Raw genomic sequence first — 22,848 nt, forward strand, 5'->3', positions numbered from 1 at the left:
CTCAATTAACATAATATAGCAGTGGCCATGTGAGTGTGCATGTTCTTGCGTGTGCACACACACACACATGCACACAGGTACTGTGTCACATACTAAAACACAGAAATTACTCAAAACCAGAATCTTTACACAAATTTCTATGTTGCCCTCCAGTATCTATCTTTCTACTCACAGTCCAAAAATACACCAATTAAAAAAATTCTTCTCCCTGTGTAGCTTCTCCAAAGTACATTAAGTGAACTGAGTAAATGTGTTTAAATGGGTTGTAGTATCGGCCTACAAAAAGCATCTGGTAAGACAACTACACATTATTAGAGGAAATTGACAGAGTCACAAATTACATTCTGTTATTTCTTGGTTACAAATAATTGAATACTAAATGGAGTCACCTTTCCTTTCTATTTAAAGCTTTAAACAGTCTTGTTCCAAATTCATTTGAGGTTTGGATTTCAAGAAAGAATTAGGCTTTTGTTGTTTTTTCTAAAAGATGAATGGGAAACCCATTCCACTGAGTTTTGAAATATTTATAACTTAAAAGCTTAAGGGAGAATGATGGAAACCATTAGCTGGAGCCCAGGATGTACTGGGCTTTGGGCCTGTGTGTCTATTGTCCTTAGCTTTAACAGTCACTGCAGAGCCTTTCTTTTCCTCCTTGGGTCTTTTTATTTTCTGAACTATGTGTTCAGTTCATATTATTTTAAAAGGCAGGGGATATTGCTTTGGAAAGAAAGGTCATTTTTATATTATATTCAATCAGTCAAGAAAAATGGATTGAGATCTGTTCTGTGCCAGGCATGGTCCTGGTCACTGCAAGACAACAAGGAAGAGTGGGACGTGGTCCTGCTCTCACAGACGTGATAATTCTAGTGGGGGAGGAAGGAAACGCCATGCAAGCAGGTAGCGAAGAGAAAGTCAGAGACTGTACCATGAAGGGACTCAACTAGTGTGACCTGCTAGAATGACTGGGGGTCTAGTTTGGATTGGGTGGTAAGGGAAGACCCTGTGAAGGGGTGACGTGGGACCTGAATGATAACACAGGGCATCACATACAGAGCGGAGAGGAGAGCATTTCAGGCAGAGAGAGCTGCAAGTGTAAAGGCCCTGGGGCAGGAGTGAACTTGGCCTATTCAAGGAGATGCAAAGGGGACTGCAGGGGGACAATGGAAGGAGGTGAGGGTGGGAGGCAGGGACCAGGTAAGCACCATTTCCTGGCAGATGCACCTCAGCCTGAAGGTTGAGCCCGTGCTGTGAAATGTGGGGCTGGCTCCAGTGCACACTTTGGGGCCTACTTGGGCTCTGGAGGTGCAAGGGTCCCAGGGATTTGACTCACTTGCTCATTTTCTTGACACTCTACTGTCCCAATCTGGTTCTGTTTTCTCCTGTAGAGCTGCAGAATGGGTTCATTTCTGGGCTTTCTCTCTCTCCAGGGTCTCTGAAACAGGCACGAAATCTTTGATTTTATAAAGAATTTCTTGTTAGTAACGTGGAGTCAGAGCAGGCCTCCTGACAGCATCCATGCCTGCCATCTCCTCTTCCCTGAGGCAGCTTTGGGTCTGTTTGGAGCAAGACTCTCCCAGAGCTGTCTACTCCGTACAGCAGCTGCGTGATAGCCCCTGTCCCACTCATCTTCCCAGCACTTGAGTCAGGGACCCATCACTGTTGTTGTATCCGCCCCCCGGGGTGTCTCGTCAGATCCCCCAACTCTCCCTGTTCCGGTTCGTGACTGCACTCAAGCTTCTCACGGCAGGCACATGTGACTCTGCCTTAGAGTTTCATGTGGCCACAGGCACATGCTTGGTCCATACACTGGGCAGATTGGTTGTCCTGGGGAATTCTGCTCCCGGGAGCAGCCCTCAATCAAGGGTGGACAGGACCTGGAGGAGCAGGTCTCTCTCTCTCCAGCCCTCTCACTCCGCTGTTAGGGTAACTTTAGGCATATTCTGCGTAGTCTCTTGGAGCTCCCAAGTGGGTTTGAGCCTCAGATGCATATGAAGAAATGCACTTATGAGTGCCTCCGGTATTGGCCTCCTCCTTTTCCTGTCTCACCTTCCTTCTCCTCAATATATAGATGCTTCCTTTCACATAAATGACTTGCCCTTCACTCCTTGTCTCAGGGTTGTCTTCTGGGAGGACCCAACTTAAGACAGCAGATTAACACCTGCCACTCCCACCTCCCCGTCCCTCAGGCCACAGCCCTGATTTTGTATTGAGTAGCCGCTCCTCCCACACTGGATACAGCCCTAATGTATCAAGATATTCTGCTTTCCTCTGGCCTCAGGGTGGGCCAATGACCCGGACCAGCCCAATCAGGTTCACCCTCAATGAAATTAGAAATCTGAGTCCAGTGTAGCTCAGGCTGCAAGTGCTGGCACTTGTCCCCTGGTGGGGGTGTTCTGGCAAGGTCACCTGCCAATCCTTGCTGTGTTTCTGGGACCCCAGCCTTGCTCCAATCACTGTCTTTTTTTTCTGGGATGGTGTTGGCTGGTTCTTCAGGCCCGAGGGCTACACCACATGTTGTTGGCATACTGCTTACTTGTTTCCACTAGTTAGAGCTGGTTTTCTTTGCTTGTAACCCCAAAGATCCCAAAGATAACTGCTAATTAATAAGGTTTGGTATCAACAGATAAGGAGGTTTGGATTAAGTTGGGTTGCCCCCAAAGCAGACCCTGAGAAAGGTCTTGGGTGCAGGCCGTTTGTTAGGGTGGTATTGCAGGAAGGGTAGTAAGCTCCTGTCTCTTGCTTCAGATCTGCCCCTCTCTACCCAGTGGTGCTGGGGCTGGGACTCTGCAGCCAGGTCTTGCTTAGCCAGCTGCTCCCTGGAAGGTGCTGTTAGAGGGGAGCTGGGCGAAGACTGAAAGTCTTGAGGAGGGAAAAGGCACTCACTCCATTTTGTTTGCTTTCTACTCTTGTCCATGCCACCCCAGCAATCCTTCTATGGTTTGAATGTTTATGTCCCCTGCAAATTCATATGTTGAAGCCCTTACCCCAAGGTGAAGGTATTAGGAAGTGGGGCCTTTGGGAGACGAGGTCATAGGGCAGAGCCCTCATGAACCAGATGAGTGCCCTTATGAAAGAGACCCCAGAGACCCCCTCATCCCTTCTAGCATGTGAGTTCGGAGTGAGGAGGTGCCATATATGAACGAGGAAGTGGGCCTTGGCCAGACACTGAATTTGTTGGCACCTTGATCTTGGATCTCCCAGCCTCCAGAACAGTGAGAAATAAATTTGTGTTGTTTATAAGGTACCCAGTCTATGACATTCTGTTACAGCAGCCCAAACGGACTGAGACAGCTTCTTCACCCTGGTAGTGGCAGTTCCAATCCAGTTCTGCTGTTTCCCAGCAATTGCAGGACCAGCCTCATCGCAGTCTCTGCAGAGATACCTGCACTAGCCTGCTGATGCCCCTCCTTGGTCTGGCTCCTAGCACACCCACCTCTGAGACTTTCAAGTTGTATTAATTCCAGCCTCTCCCCTTAGGTGGTAGCTAGCTGCTTCTTGAAGTTCTGCTGACAAGAAGTGACCCACTAGGCACTTGTATTCCATAACCAGTCCCATACCACCTGCTGGGCTTCTCCCTAAGGCCTGTAAGCATTGGTTTTACAAGAAAATATCTGCATGGATTTCCGTGAGAGAGTGCCAGTGGTCCCGAGGGAAACCTTGGCATGAACCAGCTGCTGGGTGGTTTCTCTAGTCTTTTGCCCTCATGCACCTGTACCCAGGTCAGATGACCGATTTGTATATCGGGACCACTACAGACCTCCACCTGAGTTTCCGCTGGCTTCACTCTGCCAGGTCTAACTCACCATCTTTCAGGTCCTAACATGTGCGCTTGTGCTCCACCTCCGGGCACTGTAAGTGGGTGAGGCAGGCTGGGGTACCACGGATGCTTTAGGATCCTGCCTGGGCCAGGAGGGCATCTTCATTTTGTGAGCCCCCAGCTCCCACAAATGTTAGACTTTTTGGTCCATGTGATACTTGTGTTTGCTTTTTGAATTGACTAGGTAACAATTCATTATACTAATTATATGGTGCTTTGTATTAAATTCTCTCTGTTAAAACCACTAGTGTGGTTTCTGTTTCCTGACTGGAGAAGGAGGCGGCATGAGATGGGGAATGGATGTGTCCTCGCAGGGAGCATTAATGAGCTGGCCACCACTGTGGGCAGCTGGGGCTCCATCCCACTGAGGACCCTTCAAGAGAGTGGGTAGAATATCTTCAAATTGTCCCAGGCAGGAGGTGAGGAAGCTGAGCTATCCATCCACCAGCTCTCCATCCCATTTCTCCTCAGGAGAAGGTGGCCCCGGGGCACTGATGCCCTAGCAGCTCTGGCCTGCTTCACACGAGGTCTGGCACATCTCTGCAGTTAGGCAGAGAGATAGAATGGCCTTTGCATGCCTGGAAACTGTCTACAGATGACCTTCAGGTGGGTTAAGGAGATAGAGGGCAGAGGTTGGCAAACCTTTTCTGTAAAGGGTCAGATTGTAGACCTCACAGCCTCTGCTATAACTACTCAGCTCTGTTGTGGTAGCGTGAAATCAGCCACGGACAATACAACAGCAAACAAGCACAGTTGTCTCTAACAAAACTGTATTTACAAAAGCAGGCCGCGTGCTGGGTTTGGCTATAGTTTACAGACTCCCTGATACGGAGGATGCACCAACAGAGTCTGCCGCAAAATTCAGTTAACATCTCAGAAGACACTTCTAACCGGGCACTGGTACCTGCCTCTTCCTTCCACCTTCATGTTGGGAAATTCCATTTAGTTCTCTCCTTGACTTGAAGCTTATATTATAAGAAAGATCTGGCTGGACATGGTGGCTCACGCCTGTAGTCCCAGCACTTTGGGAGGCTGAAGCAGGCGGATTACCTGAGGTCAGGAGTTCGACACCAGCCCGGTCAACATGGTGAAACCCCATCTCTACTAAAAATATTTTAAAAATTAGCCAGGCATGGTTGCACATGCCTGTAATCCCAGGGGAGGCTGAGGCAGGAGAGTCGTTTGAACCTGGGAGGCGGAGGTTGCAGTGAGCCAAGATCATGCCACTGCACTCCAGCCTAGGCGACAGAGCGAGACTTTGTCTCAAAAAACAAACAAAAAAACCCCAAAAAATAAACAAAAAAAAATCTTCAAGTTTATCCTAAAATGTTTCTAACAGATTTGTGGTTAGGACACTGCTGGTGAATGATGTCACCCCAAAACTCACATGGCATTTGGCACATTGATGATTGGTATCTTGATTGGTACAATACCTGACTCCATTTTCTCAGGCATGGATAAAAGCAAGCAAACAACATAAAAAGCCACGCTGACTTACATTGTGTTCAAACCAACAGAGTTTCTGAGTTGAAACTTATTTTATCGGAAGATACATTCCTGGTCAATGACTCCACTGGGCTGGTGCCCTCACCAGCCATACCTGCCCCTTTACCTTCATGCTTGCATCCTTGTGACCAGGAGTTTGCCTGTCACCTGTGGCCCGTCAGTGGTCCTGGGACATGGTGTCAGAAAAGAAGAAGACAAATTTTAGCTTTTTCCCTCCATCCAGTTTGAGTAGCTCCTGGGATGTCCTCTCAGATGCAGAGGGACATCTTTGAGGGTTTTGTGAGGTGGCACACCCCGTCTTGGGATGGAGAGGGCAGGTTGGCCCGAAGCCTCTTGGGTGGAAATCAGTAACAGTGACATTAGGCCTAAGGAATTACCAGCCTCATTTGGCTCTTCTGGCACCTGAAACTCTGTGAGCTGAGATTTCTAGTTGCCTTCCCACCCCATCCCACGCCAAACCATGCATGAGTGAGCATTAAAAATTTAGCAACATAGAATCTTCATCTTTTTAAGCTGAGTGCATTCCTCACCTGAGATCATTCTATTCCCAGGTTCACAAACCTGACTCTCAATTCTAAGAGAAACATGAAGCCAGGACATTGGCTTGGAGAATTTACCCTAGGTTCTCAGGCTTTGGTTCCAGGTCCCTTATAAATATGAAACCAAATTCAATCAGGGTTTTTTGAAGCCAAGGAAAGGGTTCAACTAAATGCCCAAGAGACTAATGAAAAAACTCAAGTACTAGCTGATTAATTTACAATGCGAAGAGGGGGTGTTGTTTTCTGTAGATCTACTTGCTTGTATCGTTTATGCTCGTGTTAATATTCTTAGGAAGCTGAATAAGGCATGAAGAGGATGTGGGGGAGCCTGCAATGCGACCATTGGCAAGTGGTGTTGTTTTAATGCACTCTCTCTGGGGTGGCTCTGCCAGTGCATTGGCCTGTATCCTTCAATAGACTTCAGCTCTTCAGGGACAGGAATTCTCCCTTTTGTCAGGCTTCATGTTTCCCTACCCTGAATGCTGCCAGACACTGTCTTCCAGCTTTGGTCACCCTGACTCTCATTGAATCTAAGCTCCCAGGTGCTGAGTGCCCTCCATCCTCCCACCCTCTTGACTCATTCTTTGCAGACAGAGAACCACCCTGCTGGCCACAACTGAACCACCTACATTAGCCTAGGAGACATTCTGTCTCTGGCATTTCACACTGCCAGAGTTTTAAGGACCCCTAACTCTCTTCCACAACCACTGTCCTTTATCTTTGCATTTTGCTTTTTAGAAATTACTACCAAATTAGACTCTTTGCATCTAAACACGTTAGCTGTGAGATCACCATTTCCCCTAAGTCAGCACTTCTTTCTCTAACTATAAAATACTGCGTGTCCTGAAGTTCTTACACTGTGTGGTTTTCTTTTTTTTTTTTTTTTGTTGAGATGGAGTCTCGCTCTGTCGCCCGGGCTGGAGTGTAGTGGCCGGATCTCAGCTCACTGTAAGCCCCGCCTCCTGGGTTTACGCCATTCTCCTGCCTCAGCCTCCCGAATAGCTGGGACTACAGGCGCCCGCCACCTCGCCCGGCTAGTTTTTTGTATTTTTTAGTAGAGACGGGGTTTCACCGTGTTAGCCAGGATGGTCTCGATCTCCTGACCTCGTGATTCGCCCGTCTCGGCCTCCCAAAGTGCTGGGATTACAGGCTTGAGCCACCACGCCCGGCCTGTGGGGTTTTCATATACTCACTCCAAGCAAATGTGCTGATCACACTGATCACATGAAAACCATTCATTAACTTATAAGTGATAGTAATGAAGATGTAGAGGAGTAACTCTATCAGAATTTTTTGTATCATTTTTTAAACTTAATCTTTTGGAAATCAATCTTGAAACCTAAGTGTTGAAAAGGAGTGTCTCAGGATCACAAGATCAAATCTTGGGCCTTATATCCGCCAATATCTATTTTCAGTAATAGACTCTGTTTATTTATTTATTTATTTTTGGGACAGTGTCTTGCTCTGTCACCTAGGTTGGAGTGCAGTGGTGTGATCACTGCTCACTACAGCTTTCACCTCCCAAGCTGAAGCTATCCTCCCATCTCAGCCTCCTGAGTAGCTGGTATACAGGCACATGCCACCATGCCCAGCTAATAAGATTTTAATAATTGAGTTTAAGTTTTATATCAGAGGACTGAATTACAAATTGTTTTTATAATGAACTTTGATAAATAGTATATTAATATTTTATGAATAATTATTAAGATCTTTTTCTAGAACAGTCTTCAGCCTCATAGGGTAAGTAAGGTACAACCAGTTTGTAATAATGTTCATGGTACCATCCATGAAGAGTGATTGCCATGTTAAATCGGTTCTTAAGAACATGTTTTGGCCTGGCGCGATGACTCACGCCTGTAATCCCAGCACTTTGGGAGGCCGAGGTGGGTGGATCATGAGGTCAGGAGATCGAGACCATCCTGGCTAACACGGTGAAACCCCATCTCTACTAAAAACACAAAAAATTAGCTGGGTGTGGTGGTGGGCACCTGTAGTCCCAGCTACTGGGGAGGCTGAGGCAGGAGAATGGCGTGAACCCGGGAGGCGGAGCTTGCCGTGAGCCGAGATCGCGCCACTGCACTCCAGCCTGGGCGACAGAGCAAGACTCCGTCTCAAAAAAAAAAAAAAAAAAAAAAGAACATGTTTTAAGGGAATGTGAAGCACTCTCTGTGGTAGAAACTCTAATGCTCACCAAATATTCCCTTAGTTGTTATTTTGCATTTAGCCAGGGCTATTGTCCAATACTGGCCAGTGGGCAATGGGCAGAAGTGATGCATGTGTCTCCTTCAGGCTAAACATCGAGGAGTGGATGAATGTCCTCCTTGGGTTCTCTTCTGCATGGTGATTATAGCAGCCTTGTGTTAGGATTACAAACCATAAGGTGAAGCAGCCTGGATCCTGAGTCACTGCATGGAGGTCTGTGGCCTTGGGGAGTCACCTGAACCTTCACTGGAATTTGTGTGGATGATAAGTAAACCTTTGTTGTATTAAACCACTGAGATTTTGAGACTGTCTGTTACTACAGCATAACTTAGTCTAGCCTGATTAATATATTTTAGAATAGTGTTTCTAAAAGATTTTTGACCATCACCCACAATGAAAAATGTATTTTACATTGTGATTTAGTACACACACTCAGACACACACACGTGTGCACACACACATCTGAAACAAATATTTCAGGAAACAATACTTATCCTTATTATGCATGATTATTCTATTCTATTCTATTCTATCCTATTATTTTCTTCTCTCCTACTGTATTCTAAGTTATTCTATTTTTTTAAAAACTGACTTCCTAAATTGATTTTACAACCCACTAATGGATGTAACTAGATTTTGAAAACTATTGCTGTACATCATAATTTGTGTATGATTTATATGCTAATTATATCTTTTATGCATACTTATTAAAGCAGGCTCTTTAGATCTCTCTTTGGCAATTTTTAAATTATCTGTGCCTAGAATGGATGAAAGTATTTTCATGTACGATATAGCACATCTGACATAATTTCTGGAAGGTAATGTTTTATTGTTGAGCCTACTAATTTACAACATGTCTTTTGAAATTTACTTATAAAATTTTGTCACAGGGAGCAACAATGTTAACCTAATTAATCATTATTCACTTATTTTCATTTTTTAAAATAAATGACTATAAATAACTGTCTCTTGAGTTAGGATCAGGGATATCATAAAAACATCACTAGTGAGACATATTTTAGTGTTAATACTGATGCAAAAAATGAAAGAGACCAAATATTTATATATAGCACTATATATATTTTTATATATTGTATACTCATATCAAAACTTGCCATTTCTCTTAAGAAGCTGATATGTTGCTTTCTAATTTTATAAATTACACCACACCTGTGAAAATATGGACAACTATTTTATATTTTTGCTGCTATATAAGACATTTAATGTTTATACAGAGAGCTGCAAAATTACAGAAGTGATGCAATGGGAATTGATGAATATTTTCACCTGAATTTCCACTGGCCTTTTTCTTCAGCCAGAATCATCTTGATATTCTCTGAATATTATTTTCGAGATGAATATGGTATCTGTTTCTTCAATAAATACACATACACACATTATAGGTATATGTGTATATACATTTATACAAGTGTATGTATATATACACATATATACACACATGTATATAGTCTACATATGTATATATATTTCTGTGTGCACTTATACACACATGCACACATAATGTCCTTTGGTTTATTTTCAGACCATTAATGTGAAATGAATTTTCAATGATTTCCATTTATTTTTTCTTGAAATCTAAACTGGTTTAAAAAGACCTTTGCAACAAGTAATAAATTTCTTTTAAAAAATCATATTATTACACTTTAAAGCATGATATAGAGAAGGTCACAAGGTGTTAGAGAAGACAGAAATCCATGCCAATATGGGAGAAAAGAAAGCAAATGGGGTTTTCAGGTTTCTCTCTTAAAGTGGCCACCTTCAGGGAATTGAACCTAGTGCTCTGTGTTGCTGGCTTGAAGGAGAGGGGCTCCAGGCTAAACTCCGTGCTCCCACAGGAAGGGAAATGGTACCTGGAGAGGCTGAAGACAAAGCATTTCTTGGGAATGGGTGTGCACTGGGACTGGGGATGAGAAGCCAATCTCTGAGTAGGTAAACAAAGTGACCTGAGGTCTAGTCTAGTAATGTCTAGTTGGGAATAAAGTGGTGACTTTTGGGATTGACCGTAACCTTTGGGTTGTGTGTTAAATGGTCTCAGGGATTGCTTAGTTGCCGAGAAGGTAACTGTGTGCTTTCCTAACAGAGGTCTTCTCTCGCCTCCTTCAGGCCTCAGGTTCCTCTGGGATGAATTGCATGGTCCTCTCTTGGCAGAAGAGGCTCCTTACAACCGGAGAACTATGTGAAGATAGCGCTCACATCTTCAAACGTGCCCCTTTAACCTCCCATGACTCTTTCAGGACAGAGGCCTTTTTCCCAACACATTAATGACATCAAACTGTGGGGGAGTATGAGGTTGCTCTTCCATTATATTATTTGGAAATCAAAGCCCACGTCTATGTGTATAAAGCTGTAAAAAAAAAAAAAAAAAAATACTCCTCTCGCCTCTCACTCAGATCAGATTAAGAAACCTCGAAGTGACTTAGGAAAAGGGACATTCTTGTTTGAAAAGCTAGTAAACTACTCTTCACTAGGTGTGTTGCCAGGCTTGTCTTAATTTTTCTTCTCTTTTGGATGTGAGGAGCCCCAGAAAATTGGGGCTGGGATGAACTCTATACAAACTGAGAAAAATTTGGGCTGCTCTAGCGGATTTTAACATAACTCAGAGGAGCAGCTGGTGAGAGCACAGCCACGCTCTGTAAGTTTTATATTCGCCATGCTGGCTGAGTAGAGTGAATTATCTTGGCGTTGGTGGTTAAATATCCAGCCCTCATGCTTCCTGGATCTTTACTTTCCCCATGCAGTAACTAGGGCTCTCTATGAATGGCATCTTTTGAATCACATCACCTTAATCTACACCCCTGGACAATCTCTAAATTCAAAACATCACTCCCCAAAGGATTTACAGCACCGTGTCTCCTGTGCTTTCAGAGATGTGGCGCTTACCCCCTGGCCTCAGCTTTGATTTTCTTGTTACATAACAGCCCCTCATTTGAGACCACGGACAATCGTTCTTGGAGTCACTGTATGTGGCTTTTAAAATGGGTTCTTTTCTCTTCTCAGAAATAAAAAAAAAATTGAGGGGAAAGCTGTCCCATTTTTTTTTTTTTTTTTTTTTTTCAGGATATCACCCTTTTGAATGACAGAAATAAAGAATTTAGAGTCACACATAGGACATGGATGTTGTTGGGAACGCTATATTTGGGGCATAGAGTAAAAAAGATTGTTTCCATTGTAATGAAAATAATCATTGACAGTGAGCGAAGCTTCGGATTAAGAAGATGGAATTCCCTGTATGGGTGATGGAATTGCTAGGTGCCTGCCTGAAACGTGGAGCGAGGACAGAGGTGGAGCCAGGGAGGGAGGGCGGCGGGGAAGGCGGATGTGCAGCCCTAGTTCTTGCTAAGGATGCTTTTCAGGCTTCTCTCCACGGCTTCGTCCAGCTCTTCCTCCAGCTCCTCTTTCTTGGACATGGCCAGCTTGGACTGGTAATCCCGCACCACCTGGTCGATGTACGGGGCACTCTGAGTGCCATGCAGCATCAGGGTCCACTCCTTCAGCACCCCCTTCTGCGGAGCACTGCCGACAAACCCCAGCTCCAGGGTCCAGGTGCCTCGGGCGTCTTCCCCCCACGTGTGGGTGGTCATGAAAGGCCACTTGTCAAAGCCCACCTTGGAGTCGTCATCCCTCGGACGCCGGCTCAGCAAAATGGACTTGGTGCCCATAGGGGAAGTCATGTTGATGTTCAGGTCTCCTCTCCTGGTTGCGTTGACCGTGATGACAGCCTGGACATGCTCCAGATAGCGGACAAAATTTTCCTTCCCCTCACAGGCATCGGTTGTGAGTGTCAGCACCAACTTGCCAGTGGATGGAATTTTCCTGAGGACAGAGTGAAGAAGAGATAGGATAAACAGTGGTGGGTGCACCTTACACGGGATTTTGGGGGCAGCTTCAGGTAGCAGAAACGGCAAGGGCTTTGGGGTTGATCAGATAGACCTGGGTTTAGTTCTCACACTGGCTGTGCGAGCCTGAGTAAGTTACTTATATCTTTTTTTTTTTCTTTCTTTTGAGACAGGGTCTCACTCTGTTGCCCAGGCTGGAGTGCAGTGGTGTGATCTCAGCTCACTGCAACCTCCAGCTCCTGGGTTCAAGAGATTCTTATGCCTCAGCCTCCCTAGTAGCCAGGGTTACAGGCATGTGCCACCAAGCCTGGCTAATTTTTTGGTATTTTTAGTAGAGACGGAGTTTCACCATGTTGGACAGGCTGGTCTTGAACTTCTGGCCTCAAGTGATCCAGCTGCCTTGGCCTCCCAAAGTGCTGGGATTACAGGTGTGAGCCAACACACCCAGCTGTGAGCAAGTTACTTACGCTTGGAACTTTCCACGTGGAAGGAGAAAGTAGCAGATGCTGTGATGCCCCTCCTGAGTCTCCTAAGTCCCTTCTGAGTTTGCCTGCAGCTGAAGCTCCGTTGCACCTCCACTGCTTCCCTCCCCAGGCAGGAGAATCTCCCGGTGTTTCTGGGCTTCCTCCCACCTCTGTGGAAGCCTGTGCAGCCAGTGTGCAGGGAGGCCCAAAGGTGGCAGGGATTTAACCTTTGAGGGGTAACTGTCTCCCAATGACTGACAGGTTTTTACCCCAGCTTCTCTATTCCTCAGCGTGACAACTCAGTGTGCCTAGTGGGACTGAGCTCAGCTGCCCACGGTGGCAACTCGCTCATTCATGCACTCTTCATTGGCTTTTCTCCCCTCCCTTATTTTACATCCCCACTTCCTCACTTGTGTTACCTGGGATCATTTCTCAAAAAGCTGTGAGCACCCAAGTCTTGTCTCAGGTTGGACTTTTGGGACAACCCAGACTGAGGCAGGAACTCGTAATGCTTTTCTTTCAAAGTGCTAAGTACTTCGATAAATAGAAGCTATTGCTAATATGACTGCTATTACTACCATTAAGAAAAGCTGAAAATGGGTAAATTCATTCCAGTGAAAGGCAGTCCAATGAGCAATCAGGAGACTTTGGGGGTCTCTTTGGCGAGAGTTGGAGCGAGGTTAAGCCTAAGTATTCTCTAGGCTGTTCTTACAGGCAATCTCCTTTCTGGAGATGGCCTTCTTGGAGTGTGAGAAGCTCAAAGATTCTTGCACTAGAAAGAAGGAAAACAGGAAACTGCATTTGAGGGTTACATGGTGTAATAGAAAGACTCCAGACCTTGGGAATAAACCCATTTGGATTAGAATTCTGCTTCTATGTTTACTGCTCATGAGAGCTTGGGCAGGTTATTTAAGTATTTGAAGTTTCACTGTCATTGGGGGTGGTTCTTATGTGGTTAAATAAGACCATGTATGATATACCAGGCACAGGCGTCGCTCTGCCCCTAGGGAGAGCCGGTGCTACCATAGAGGAGTACCAACGCCACTGCGAGGTTGGCCTCAATGCTGAGGAAGCTCACAATATTGTCAGAGTGTGCAGATGGGGTTTTAGGTGGTGAAGATTATAATTACAACAACGTCAACCCGTGGACCAACCGCAAGCATAGTGGAATAATCCTTAACACATCTGGTTAAGCTGGGAAAAGCTTATAAATATACTGTGAACTGTGCAGTGGTCCAGAAGAGCGCATACGGCTTTCACAGCCAGCTCTTGTTTTTGGGATACCACATCTGATGGAACCTGTACCGTAAGACGGGAGAACTGGACCATGAACTGTATTGTCAATGTTTTTGCCATTGCTATTGTTCTTTAACTGACTAAAAATGTTGGGCTAAAGCCATTAACTTAAGAATTTGTCAGTGTATCCTTTCAAAAATAGTTATTTATTAGTGTGCTAAATGACAAGTGTGTAATATACTTTAAAGCTATCAACAAAAACTGAATATTCTAAGCAAGCAATATCATAGTAATTGGCAGATTGTCTCGTATTTTATGCAGCATCATTTAAGTAGGAAAAATTTAATGCTAACAAAAAATAAATGCAGAAATATGGCATGACATGAAAATACAATCTTACATTTACACCAGCTTTTCACTAGTATTTTGTGATGGGGATATACGGTGATAGGGAACTCCATTCAGATAATAAAATTCTCTTTCAGCTAGAGAAGTTAACAGGAATAAATATATGAATAAATAAGCTGCAAGGATAAATGTGGAGAAAATGATGAGAATTAGCTAACATCTTTTCATTTTTTTAAACTTTCTTCCCCTCACTTAATTGTACATAATATTTAGTGGAAAGTAATTTTTTAAAAATCTCTATCAATGAACAGTATAGTAACAGCTATGATTAACTTGTTTACTTTTTCTGAGGATTAGTAAATCGATTTTTTTATTTCAAATTTTTGGATTTACACTTGAGGGTGAATAATTAAATCTGGTAAACTGAATTTCCTAGTTAAATAAAATTAGTTGCAGTATATGATGAACAGTATGTGACTCAAACAGCTGCCTTACAATTCATGCCATGTGGAACAAACATTTATCAGATGCCTATTGTGGGCATATGTCTGTGCTAAGCACTATAGTTATCAATGTGCTGTGCAAATGCTAAGTTCTGTTTAGCAGTTGTTCAGTTGGAAGACAAGTATTAATACTTGGGGAAGGAAAAAATAGTTGTTTTACAAGGGAGGAAAAAGGTGAATCTGGTTACACGTATAGAAGCAAAATGAAAGCACTTATTGCTTTCTGACAGAATGATAGATGTAATTTTAAGAGTTGCTCCTAGCAAGTTAAAAGTGCATATAAAATATGCAACTCTTAGTTAAAGGCCTTGTTATCAGTCTTATCTATACAAGTAGTAAATTTTATCATTGCTTCAATTACAACCATCTGTAAATAATTTTGAAGACTTATTATGTGGGGTTCAAACTGAGTGGAATAAAGTATAGATTAAAAGTACACAATCATTAACAGGTTATCTCAGGGTTTATGAAATGTAATTAAATTTATTAAGAAAATAGATGAAAAATTAGGGTACACAGCTGGCCACCAAATGCGAAGTCAATCTGCTACTTAACTCTGCAAATAAAATCAGTTTTTCATATTACCACTAACACTAATAAGTATAGAAAGTGGAACCACAACTCATTGAATTTTGGAGAGGAATAAACTTAGTGTTAATATTGATGATATTAAGGCAATATTCTTGTAGGAATACTATCTGCATGTTTGATATTTTGCCAAATAAAAATTAATAATTATTAAATGTTTAATAATTAAATTAGCAAAATAAAGGAGTTTAATGCAATGATCTTTGTTTTTGGCACATCAGAAACTTCTCAGTCATTATTCATGTTTCTTTATGCTACTGGCTTTTGTGCCCTTGAAGATTATAATAGTGACCAACATATATATGCAGATTTGTTTTTTATTATTGTTGTTTAAGCCTGATTTAAGAAAAAAAATTCATACCTCGTGAACTAGCTATCTGCTCTGTGTCTAGCTAAAATATAATAAATATTATCTTTCTGTGCTGAAAAATAAATAAATAAATAAAATACCAGGCACAATGCTTGGCACATGGTACTGGCTCATTGCCTATGCAAATATCCTTCCTCAACATGGCTTTTATTTTGGAGTATAAGATGGTGGATATTTTTAAACACACATCTTATAAAGCACATTTACAAAAAGACAGTGGTTGCATGCCCAGCTCGGAGTCAAACCTTGGTTCTGCATTGCCCTAGGAACCAAGCCATGAGCCTGGGAGGGCTTGCTGAAATATACAGTGCAGTTCATTAATACTCTCTGGAGGAACTTTACAAGTATATACTTAAACGGTTTCATGGAGCACTGCTGTGTTCTCCTCTCCCACCCCTGGATGGTGATACTGAATGATGTATGGAGTGTCCATCAGCTATGGGGATCCAGTGATGGTGGGGGTGGTCTTTCTGTCCCCAGGATCTGGGGAAATCCATCCATTTGGTGGAAAGCAGGCATTAAGCCAACTTTGGAGGTCGGGGTAATGAGGGCCATAACCTGGATTTCTCAAAGACGGTGCTATTTATTCAGAACAAGATCAGAAACAGAACAGGTAAGGTGATAAATGACTAAAGATTGTTTGGGCTCCAGCCCAGCCGTGGACAGCTGTATAGGGTGGCGCGAAGAGTCTCAGACTACGAGTCCAGTTGTGAGCAAGTATTTGCATGATCTGAGCTATTAATTCCTGCCCTGAACAGTTGCTGGCAAGATAAATTATCATACATATACATTATATGTGTACATATATATAATGTGTGTATACATATATACTTATATACATAGTATATTTACATATGTCTAGACCACCACTAGCCACAATGATGGAAATGTTCTATATACATAAGCTCTAGTATGGTAGCCACTGGCTACATGTGGCTAGTGAGCAATTGAAACATAGATCATGTGAATGAAGAAATGAATGTTCAATTTATTTTATTCAATTTTAATTAATCTAATATGTGATTATATAACCACGTGTGGCTGGTTGCTTCATACTGGATAGTGTGGGTCTAAATTGTTTATGTATGTTGAATTTGAATCTCATAAGAACAACAACAAGAGGCAGAGTCTCTTGGGCTTCTGTTTCAAGGGCATTCAGTTTTTGCCTGGCTCACAGGCTCTGCTTCCAGGCAACCCAACCTAAAACAGGTGTTATTTGTCTCTAGAGAAGAGCAACTGGAAACTGATTACCCCATCCCTCTGCACAGTGTCTGAGGCCTATTGACTATATTCATGTCATCGCTGGTGATACAGAATATGGGCTTCATTCCATCTTGTGGGCTCAGTCACTCTCACTTCTTTTGCTTTCTTTAAAAAGCCCTTAAGAAGTTATTGTAAAGATAGATCTAGGCTGGGGACCACTTTGACATTAAGGGCATGGTAGAGGAGCCTGGAATTGGAGTCCCAAGAAGGAGCCTTATTGGCAGGACAACAAGGGCTGGTGTGTTCCTGTCTGTGTGAATCTTCCATGGCAGCTGTCGTATCTGTTTCTCCCAGGAGCCCCACGGTCGTGGGGAAGGCCTTAGCGACTAAGACCAAGGGAGGGAAAATGACAGCAAGGCTGAGAAGGGGAAACTAGAACACAGGCCACCGACTGCCCAGGCTAAAAGTCTTACTTTAGAGTGAGTGTTGTGCATTTGTGAGAGAGGGTGCAAGGGAGAGATGGAGGGAGACTGAAACAAATATTCCATGCACCTTGGAAAGCCGAAAGACAGGTGGGAGTAGGGACAAACACACAAACTTGTGTTAAGAATCACACATTTTCCTAGAAGCCTTAGACACTGGGGTGTGCCTGGCGGTCAGAGGCCATGCTGGCTTTGGAGCATCAACACCACCACACAGTTGTCCTGCTTGGGGGCAGGTGCATTGGTTTTACGTATTCTTATTTCAGCCGGGTTTCCATAGCCCCTGAGGGTGATTCTTCAGAGACACAGGCAGAAGACCACAGTTAGCAGCCAATGCCCACAGCAGCTGGGGTGGTGCACAGCCCAGGGAAGAGGATCCGAACCAGGCACTGTCACCATCTACTGAAGCCCTCTTAGCCATGGTGTGGTTGAAGGTCATCTCAGGTTTGGTCCAATCTATATTTCTCTCCTTCCATCATAACAGATCATCCCAGCACTAGAACAACTCTTTTCACGTTGGCTGAGAGTCTGGCTTTTTTTAAACCACCATGGAGAGACTGCCAGCTAGAAAAACTGCCGGATCCTGCCCTGCCGTGTGAACTGCTTCCTGCACAAGAGCTGGGTCCCCTGAGAGAGGAGACATGTGGCTAGACTCTTCTGAGAATGTTAAGTTACTACGAAATTAAATTAAAAGCATGCTGTGAATTCCAAAGGCAGCGAACTTGGTAGAGAAAGAACACCATTCTCCCCTCACAGGTACGGTTTTTGGCTGGCATCATGGCATTGGGAGAGCCTAGGAACCGTATTTTCCAGATGTTTCTTGTTTCTCTCTCTTTTTTTGCTCACTTGTATTTTCTGATTTTCTTACAGTGACCATGTATTGCTTTTATAAGAAAAGGAATACAACATTCTTATTTTAAAGCAAAAAGGAGATACATGCTCAGGAACTGTCAATTTACAAGAAGGTTAAATAGGAGGAGGTTGGTGGTGGAACAAAAAGAGGCTCTGCAGAAATATTTTAAATAGTCATAGGGTGTTAGTTTCCAGGCCATGATCTGGAGCTCATTTGCTGCAGAAAATGAAGCATGCTTTCTGGAGGTTTGAGAGTTCTTAGGTCGGGAGCGGTGGCTCATGCCTGTAATCCCAGCACTTTGGGAGGCCAAGGCAGGTGGATCACGAGGTCAGGAGTTCAAGACCAGCCTGACCAACATGGAGAAACCCCGTCTCTACTAAAAATACAAAAATTAGCCAGGCATGGTGGTGTGTACCTGTAATCCCAGCTACTCAGGAGGCTGAGGCAGAAGAATCACTTGCACGTGGGAGGTAGAGGTTGCAGTGAGCTGAAATCATGCCACTGCACTGTAGCCTGGGTGACACAGCGAGACTTGATCTCAAAAAAAAAAAAAAAAGAGTTCTTCTTTGACCTATTAGAGATAATACGCAAAAGCCTAGTGCTCAAGTCCTATAAAAGACAAACTTAGGGGTGTGGGGTGGCTTGTATCTTTATTTTATTGCACATCATTGTGAGTAAGTGTTTAAACTGCCTTGTGTCAAGAAATACGTGTTGCTTCCCAGGAGGCCCTGGGGAATGCTTCTTGTGTTATGAATCTTCAACTGCATGATAAAGTTATGAAGCTGTGGCCTGGTGTGGTGGCTCATGCCTGTAATCGCAACACTTTGTGAGGCCAAGGCAGGCAGATCACCTGAGGTCAGGAGTTCGACACCAGCCTGGTTAACATGGTGAAACCCGGCTCTACTAAAAATACAAAAATTAGCCAGTTGTGGTGGCAGACGCCTGTAGTCCCAGCTACTTGGGAGGCTGAGGCAGAAGAATCGCTTCAACCTGGACGGTGGAGGTTGCAGTGAGCCAAGATTGTGCCACTGCACTCTAGCCTGGGTGACAGAGTAAGACTCTGTCTCAAAAAAAAAAAAGTTATAAAGCTGTGATTGTTTTGATAGAATAATCACAATAGAAACAATGATAACCACTCTTTCTCAAGTGCCTAAAATGCCTGCTTTTGTGGCAGTCACATGAGGACACTCAGCAGATAGCCATGATGAGGTTTTCTCCTCTCCCTGTAGCAGAGTCAGGTGGGCATGAGCTCGTGCAGGAAGACTCTGCAGCTCGGGAGTACTGGTTCACAGTCCCCCAGGTGGCACAGGGCCGAGCACACACTGACTTCTCACTCTCATGCTGCTTCCAGCATTGATACCAGGTTTTAACATTTATTTCAAAATTCACTTAAACTTCAGAGCCGGATCACATATTTTGGCACAGCCTTAAAGGAGCTCAGTGAATAGTCCCCTCAGGGTGTCCAGAGGGGCTGGGGGCAGACTGCGCTGGACAGGTCACTCCGGGCTGGCTGATGGGGCCGGCCTGGGCTGGCTCCGCTCATTGCACACACAGCTGGTGCAGCTGGTCACAGCCAGGTGTATTTTCCCCTTTGATTGTAGCTGAGCATCCTTCACTGACTCTCTTGATAAAGCCTCTTTAGAAAATTGCTTTTCAAATTGACTCCTTCTCCGGGAAGATTAATGCTGAGGAAACCCACAAACCTGACAATCACCACTCACTGCACCTTGGAAGCTGTTTCTGTGCAGCCCTGCACATTATGGAGAGTGGCGATTGCCACGGCTGTTGATTCCTCGATCCTACCGCCCCACGAGTGTGCTTCGTGGTCATAAGGGCCTCCTCTGCCAAGCGGAACAGCCAGCCCTGGGGCTGCCCTCCAAATCTCCCTGTGTAGCCTCTGTGTTCTTCAACAAGTATATTTGCCCTAGACCTAACTCATCTGCATCTGAGAACAAGTTCCAGTGTGGGGGTGGACGAGTGACTGGAGAGCACTGAGAGGAGGCAGAGCCCTTCCAAGCAGGGCAGAGCCTCCTTGCCACGTTTGCCTGGCTGGCCCGCCGGTCCTATTGCCACCAGTCAGACATTTCTCTTGTGTCCAGCTGATGCTGGCTGAATATTTTCATTCCCTCATTCATTTAAAAAATATTTATCACCTGTCTACTAAATGCCCGGCACCATTCTAGGCACTAGGGGTATACCAGTGAATACAACAGACAAGGGCCCAGTCCTTTGAGAGGGCCCAGCTGAGTTAGTGCTGAAATAGCTCTCCCGTTTCTCTTCATTGAAAACACTGCATTGATCTTGCATAAAGTTCCTGGCTAGTTGTGAGATGTTGGGATGATCTCATCTCCGGACCTCAGATTCCTTAGAGGGACTCGGACAACATTATTTCCAGTGTTCCCTCTGGCCTTAAATTCCACATGCATGCAGATTATGACGGAATGCTAAGCATATTCAGAAACTGGGAGATAAATTGCCATTCATCTCAGCATACATCCTCATTCCTCTCTCTCCTTTCCCGCGGTGCTCCCCTCCTGCCCTCTCTCATAATCACATGGTGCTTGGCGATCATTAGAGGTCTGTCCTGCTTGTCCAGTGCAATCTCAGAAAATAAAGCCTGGTATCGACGTGTACCTTGACTAAGAGGGCCTCAGTATATTCCAAGCTAACTCTTCCCCTAAATATTGCAATGGCACCGACTTTTTGTTAATTGTAAATATTGCTTATGTGCAACTAAATGTAGACATTGTGCCAGTTGCGCTGCCTGTGGGGGACAGTCCAGCCCCTACCCGCTGCTTGCAGAGTGTCTGTAAAGGCACAAACATTGTAAGTCTTTTTCCTTTTGCAATAAGGGAAGGAGGTTCCAGGCCCCAGGGCCTTGTGGAATGGATTAAGGACATAGGAGTTAAGGCCATTTGCTTTATTTGTCTGATCCTGTTTTCTCACCTAAATTAAGACTAGGCATGCCAACCTCCTGGGATTAAATGAGATAGTGGAAGTAAAGGGCTAGCAGTGACTGTCCGAGAGAAGTCCTTAGCAGCAGTTCTTACTATCACCCTCGAAAGGCTGCCTTTAGGCTTCTGGGATGCTGCAATCGGATGTTGTGCTGGGGGAAGGCATGAGGCTATAAAATGGACCAGCCAGCCTTTCTTTTAGTTTCATCTTCTTGACACCCCTTCATAGAGTTTATGTTATTAAATCTCCACTTCCCATTCAGTTTGCACAATTCAGCATCCCTCCTGCTAAGACGTAACTACCAGATGTGCCTTAGACCTGGCTGCCCGTAGCCGGGTGCGGTAGCTCATGCCTGTAATCTCAGCACTTTGGGAGGCCGAGGTGGGTGGATCATGAGGTCAGGAGTTCAAAACCAGCCTGGCCAAGATGGTGAAACCCCGTCTTTAACAAAAATACAAAAAAACTAGCTGGGTGTGGTGGCACACGCCTGTAATCCCAGCTACTCCAGAGGCTGAGGCAGAGAACTGCTTAAAAACCTGGAGGGGTGGAAGTTCCAGTAAGCCGAGATCATGCCACTGCACTCCAGCCTGGGGGACAGAGTGAGACTCCGTCTCAAAAAAAAAAAAAAGACCTAGCTGTCCAAGATGGTAGCCACTAGCCACATGTTGCTATTTAAATTTAAATTAATTAGAATGAAATGGGATGAAAACTTTAGTTTCTTAATCACAGTCATCCCCTTTCTAGCACTCAATAGCCACAAGCTATTGTACCGGACAGTGCAGAACATTTTCACCACTGCAGAAAGTCGCTGCGCTTCCAAACTTCTCAATAAATTATTCTGAGCTCTAACAAGGGAAACAGTTGTCAATGCCCATTTCATGTTGACTTTGGGTGAAGTTAGTTATGATGAGTAGGGTTTAGCCTTAAATCCCTCATTTGAACAGTGGTTTCCAGTCTCGTCTCTTTGTTCATTCCCAAAAGACATTGTAGACCTTGGCATTGTAGACCAGTGACAGGGCCTCTGGAATGCCAGTGATGGGGTTTGGGAGATGGGAGCATCCACTAGGTGGCTGTTTCAGCATCCCCAGGGGAACGTTTACTGGAGCTCCCTCCCCCACCCAAGCCTCCCTGTCTCCAGGGGGAGTCACTGAGATACCTGAGAGCCCACCGTGAGGGGTCAAAGTGACTGGGCTCAGATCCCAATGTGGCTGCTTAGTAGCTGGATGACATTTGGCACGTCCTTGACCTTTCCCAGCTTCCTCTCATCAGCAATGGCCCTGTGAGCTCACAGCAGGGCTGCTCTCACAGACGGCCTGACGAAGGGCCTGTGTGCACAGTTGCTGATTAAGGTCAAGGTTATGTAGTGAAAAGAGCCTGGGGTTTGGATTCAGATGGGCTTTACTTCAAGTCCTGCTCTGCCCTTTGTGACTCTGAGCACATTTTGTATTTTTCATTCCTCTCTGGATCTCAGCTTCCTTGTGTATAAAAAGTAATAATGATAGGACATGCCTCTTGGGCTTACAAGGATTAGATGCAGTAATGTAAATGGACCTAGCCATATACCACATCTAGTCGGTGCTTCTCTCTGACACATAGCATGGGACCAGTTTGTTGTTAAGGCCGCAAAATATTCACCCCCACGCCCACCTCGACGGTGTGAGTGTAAGGCACACTCTCAACAATACGGTGGCTGTGAAGCTTATGTGTATGAAAGCACATAGCATGCAGTTGGCACTCCATGAAAGTGACTTCCAGTCTTCACTTACACTTACAGCCTCTGTGGCCTTGACCATGTCAATCAACTTGTTTAGAGCTCAGAGAAATCTGTCTTGCCGAGAGGAGGGATGCGGGACTGAATAGAAATGATGGGTGGACACAGCAGCTTTGGAAAATGGTGAGGAACTGTGCAGAGTAGCTATTTTTAT

The 22,848-nt window shown here is 44.6% G+C and overlaps 1 protein-coding gene and 1 pseudogene across 1 annotated transcript in view; one reads left to right on the top strand and one right to left on the bottom strand.

Annotated features, from left to right (window-relative positions):
* Positions 1-8,872: 8,872 nt before the first annotated feature.
* The window catches only part of PCSK2 (proprotein convertase subtilisin/kexin type 2), a 264,000-nt gene continuing 250,024 nt past the window's right edge, over positions 8,873-22,848 (bottom strand). Inside the window, exon 12 of the mRNA XM_033185549.1 lies at positions 8,873-11,898. Within this exon, the coding sequence (XP_033041440.1) occupies positions 11,412-11,898 (487 nt within the window). The 3' untranslated portion in view covers positions 8,873-11,411. The remainder of the gene's footprint in view (positions 11,899-22,848) is intronic.
* Positions 13,353-13,788, top strand: LOC117068332 (annotated as a pseudogene).

This window comes from Trachypithecus francoisi, unplaced genomic scaffold, assembly GCF_009764315.1.
Source record: "Trachypithecus francoisi isolate TF-2019V2 unplaced genomic scaffold, Tfra_2.0 Lachesis_group21, whole genome shotgun sequence".
Taxonomy (NCBI): Eukaryota; Metazoa; Chordata; class Mammalia; order Primates; family Cercopithecidae; genus Trachypithecus; species Trachypithecus francoisi.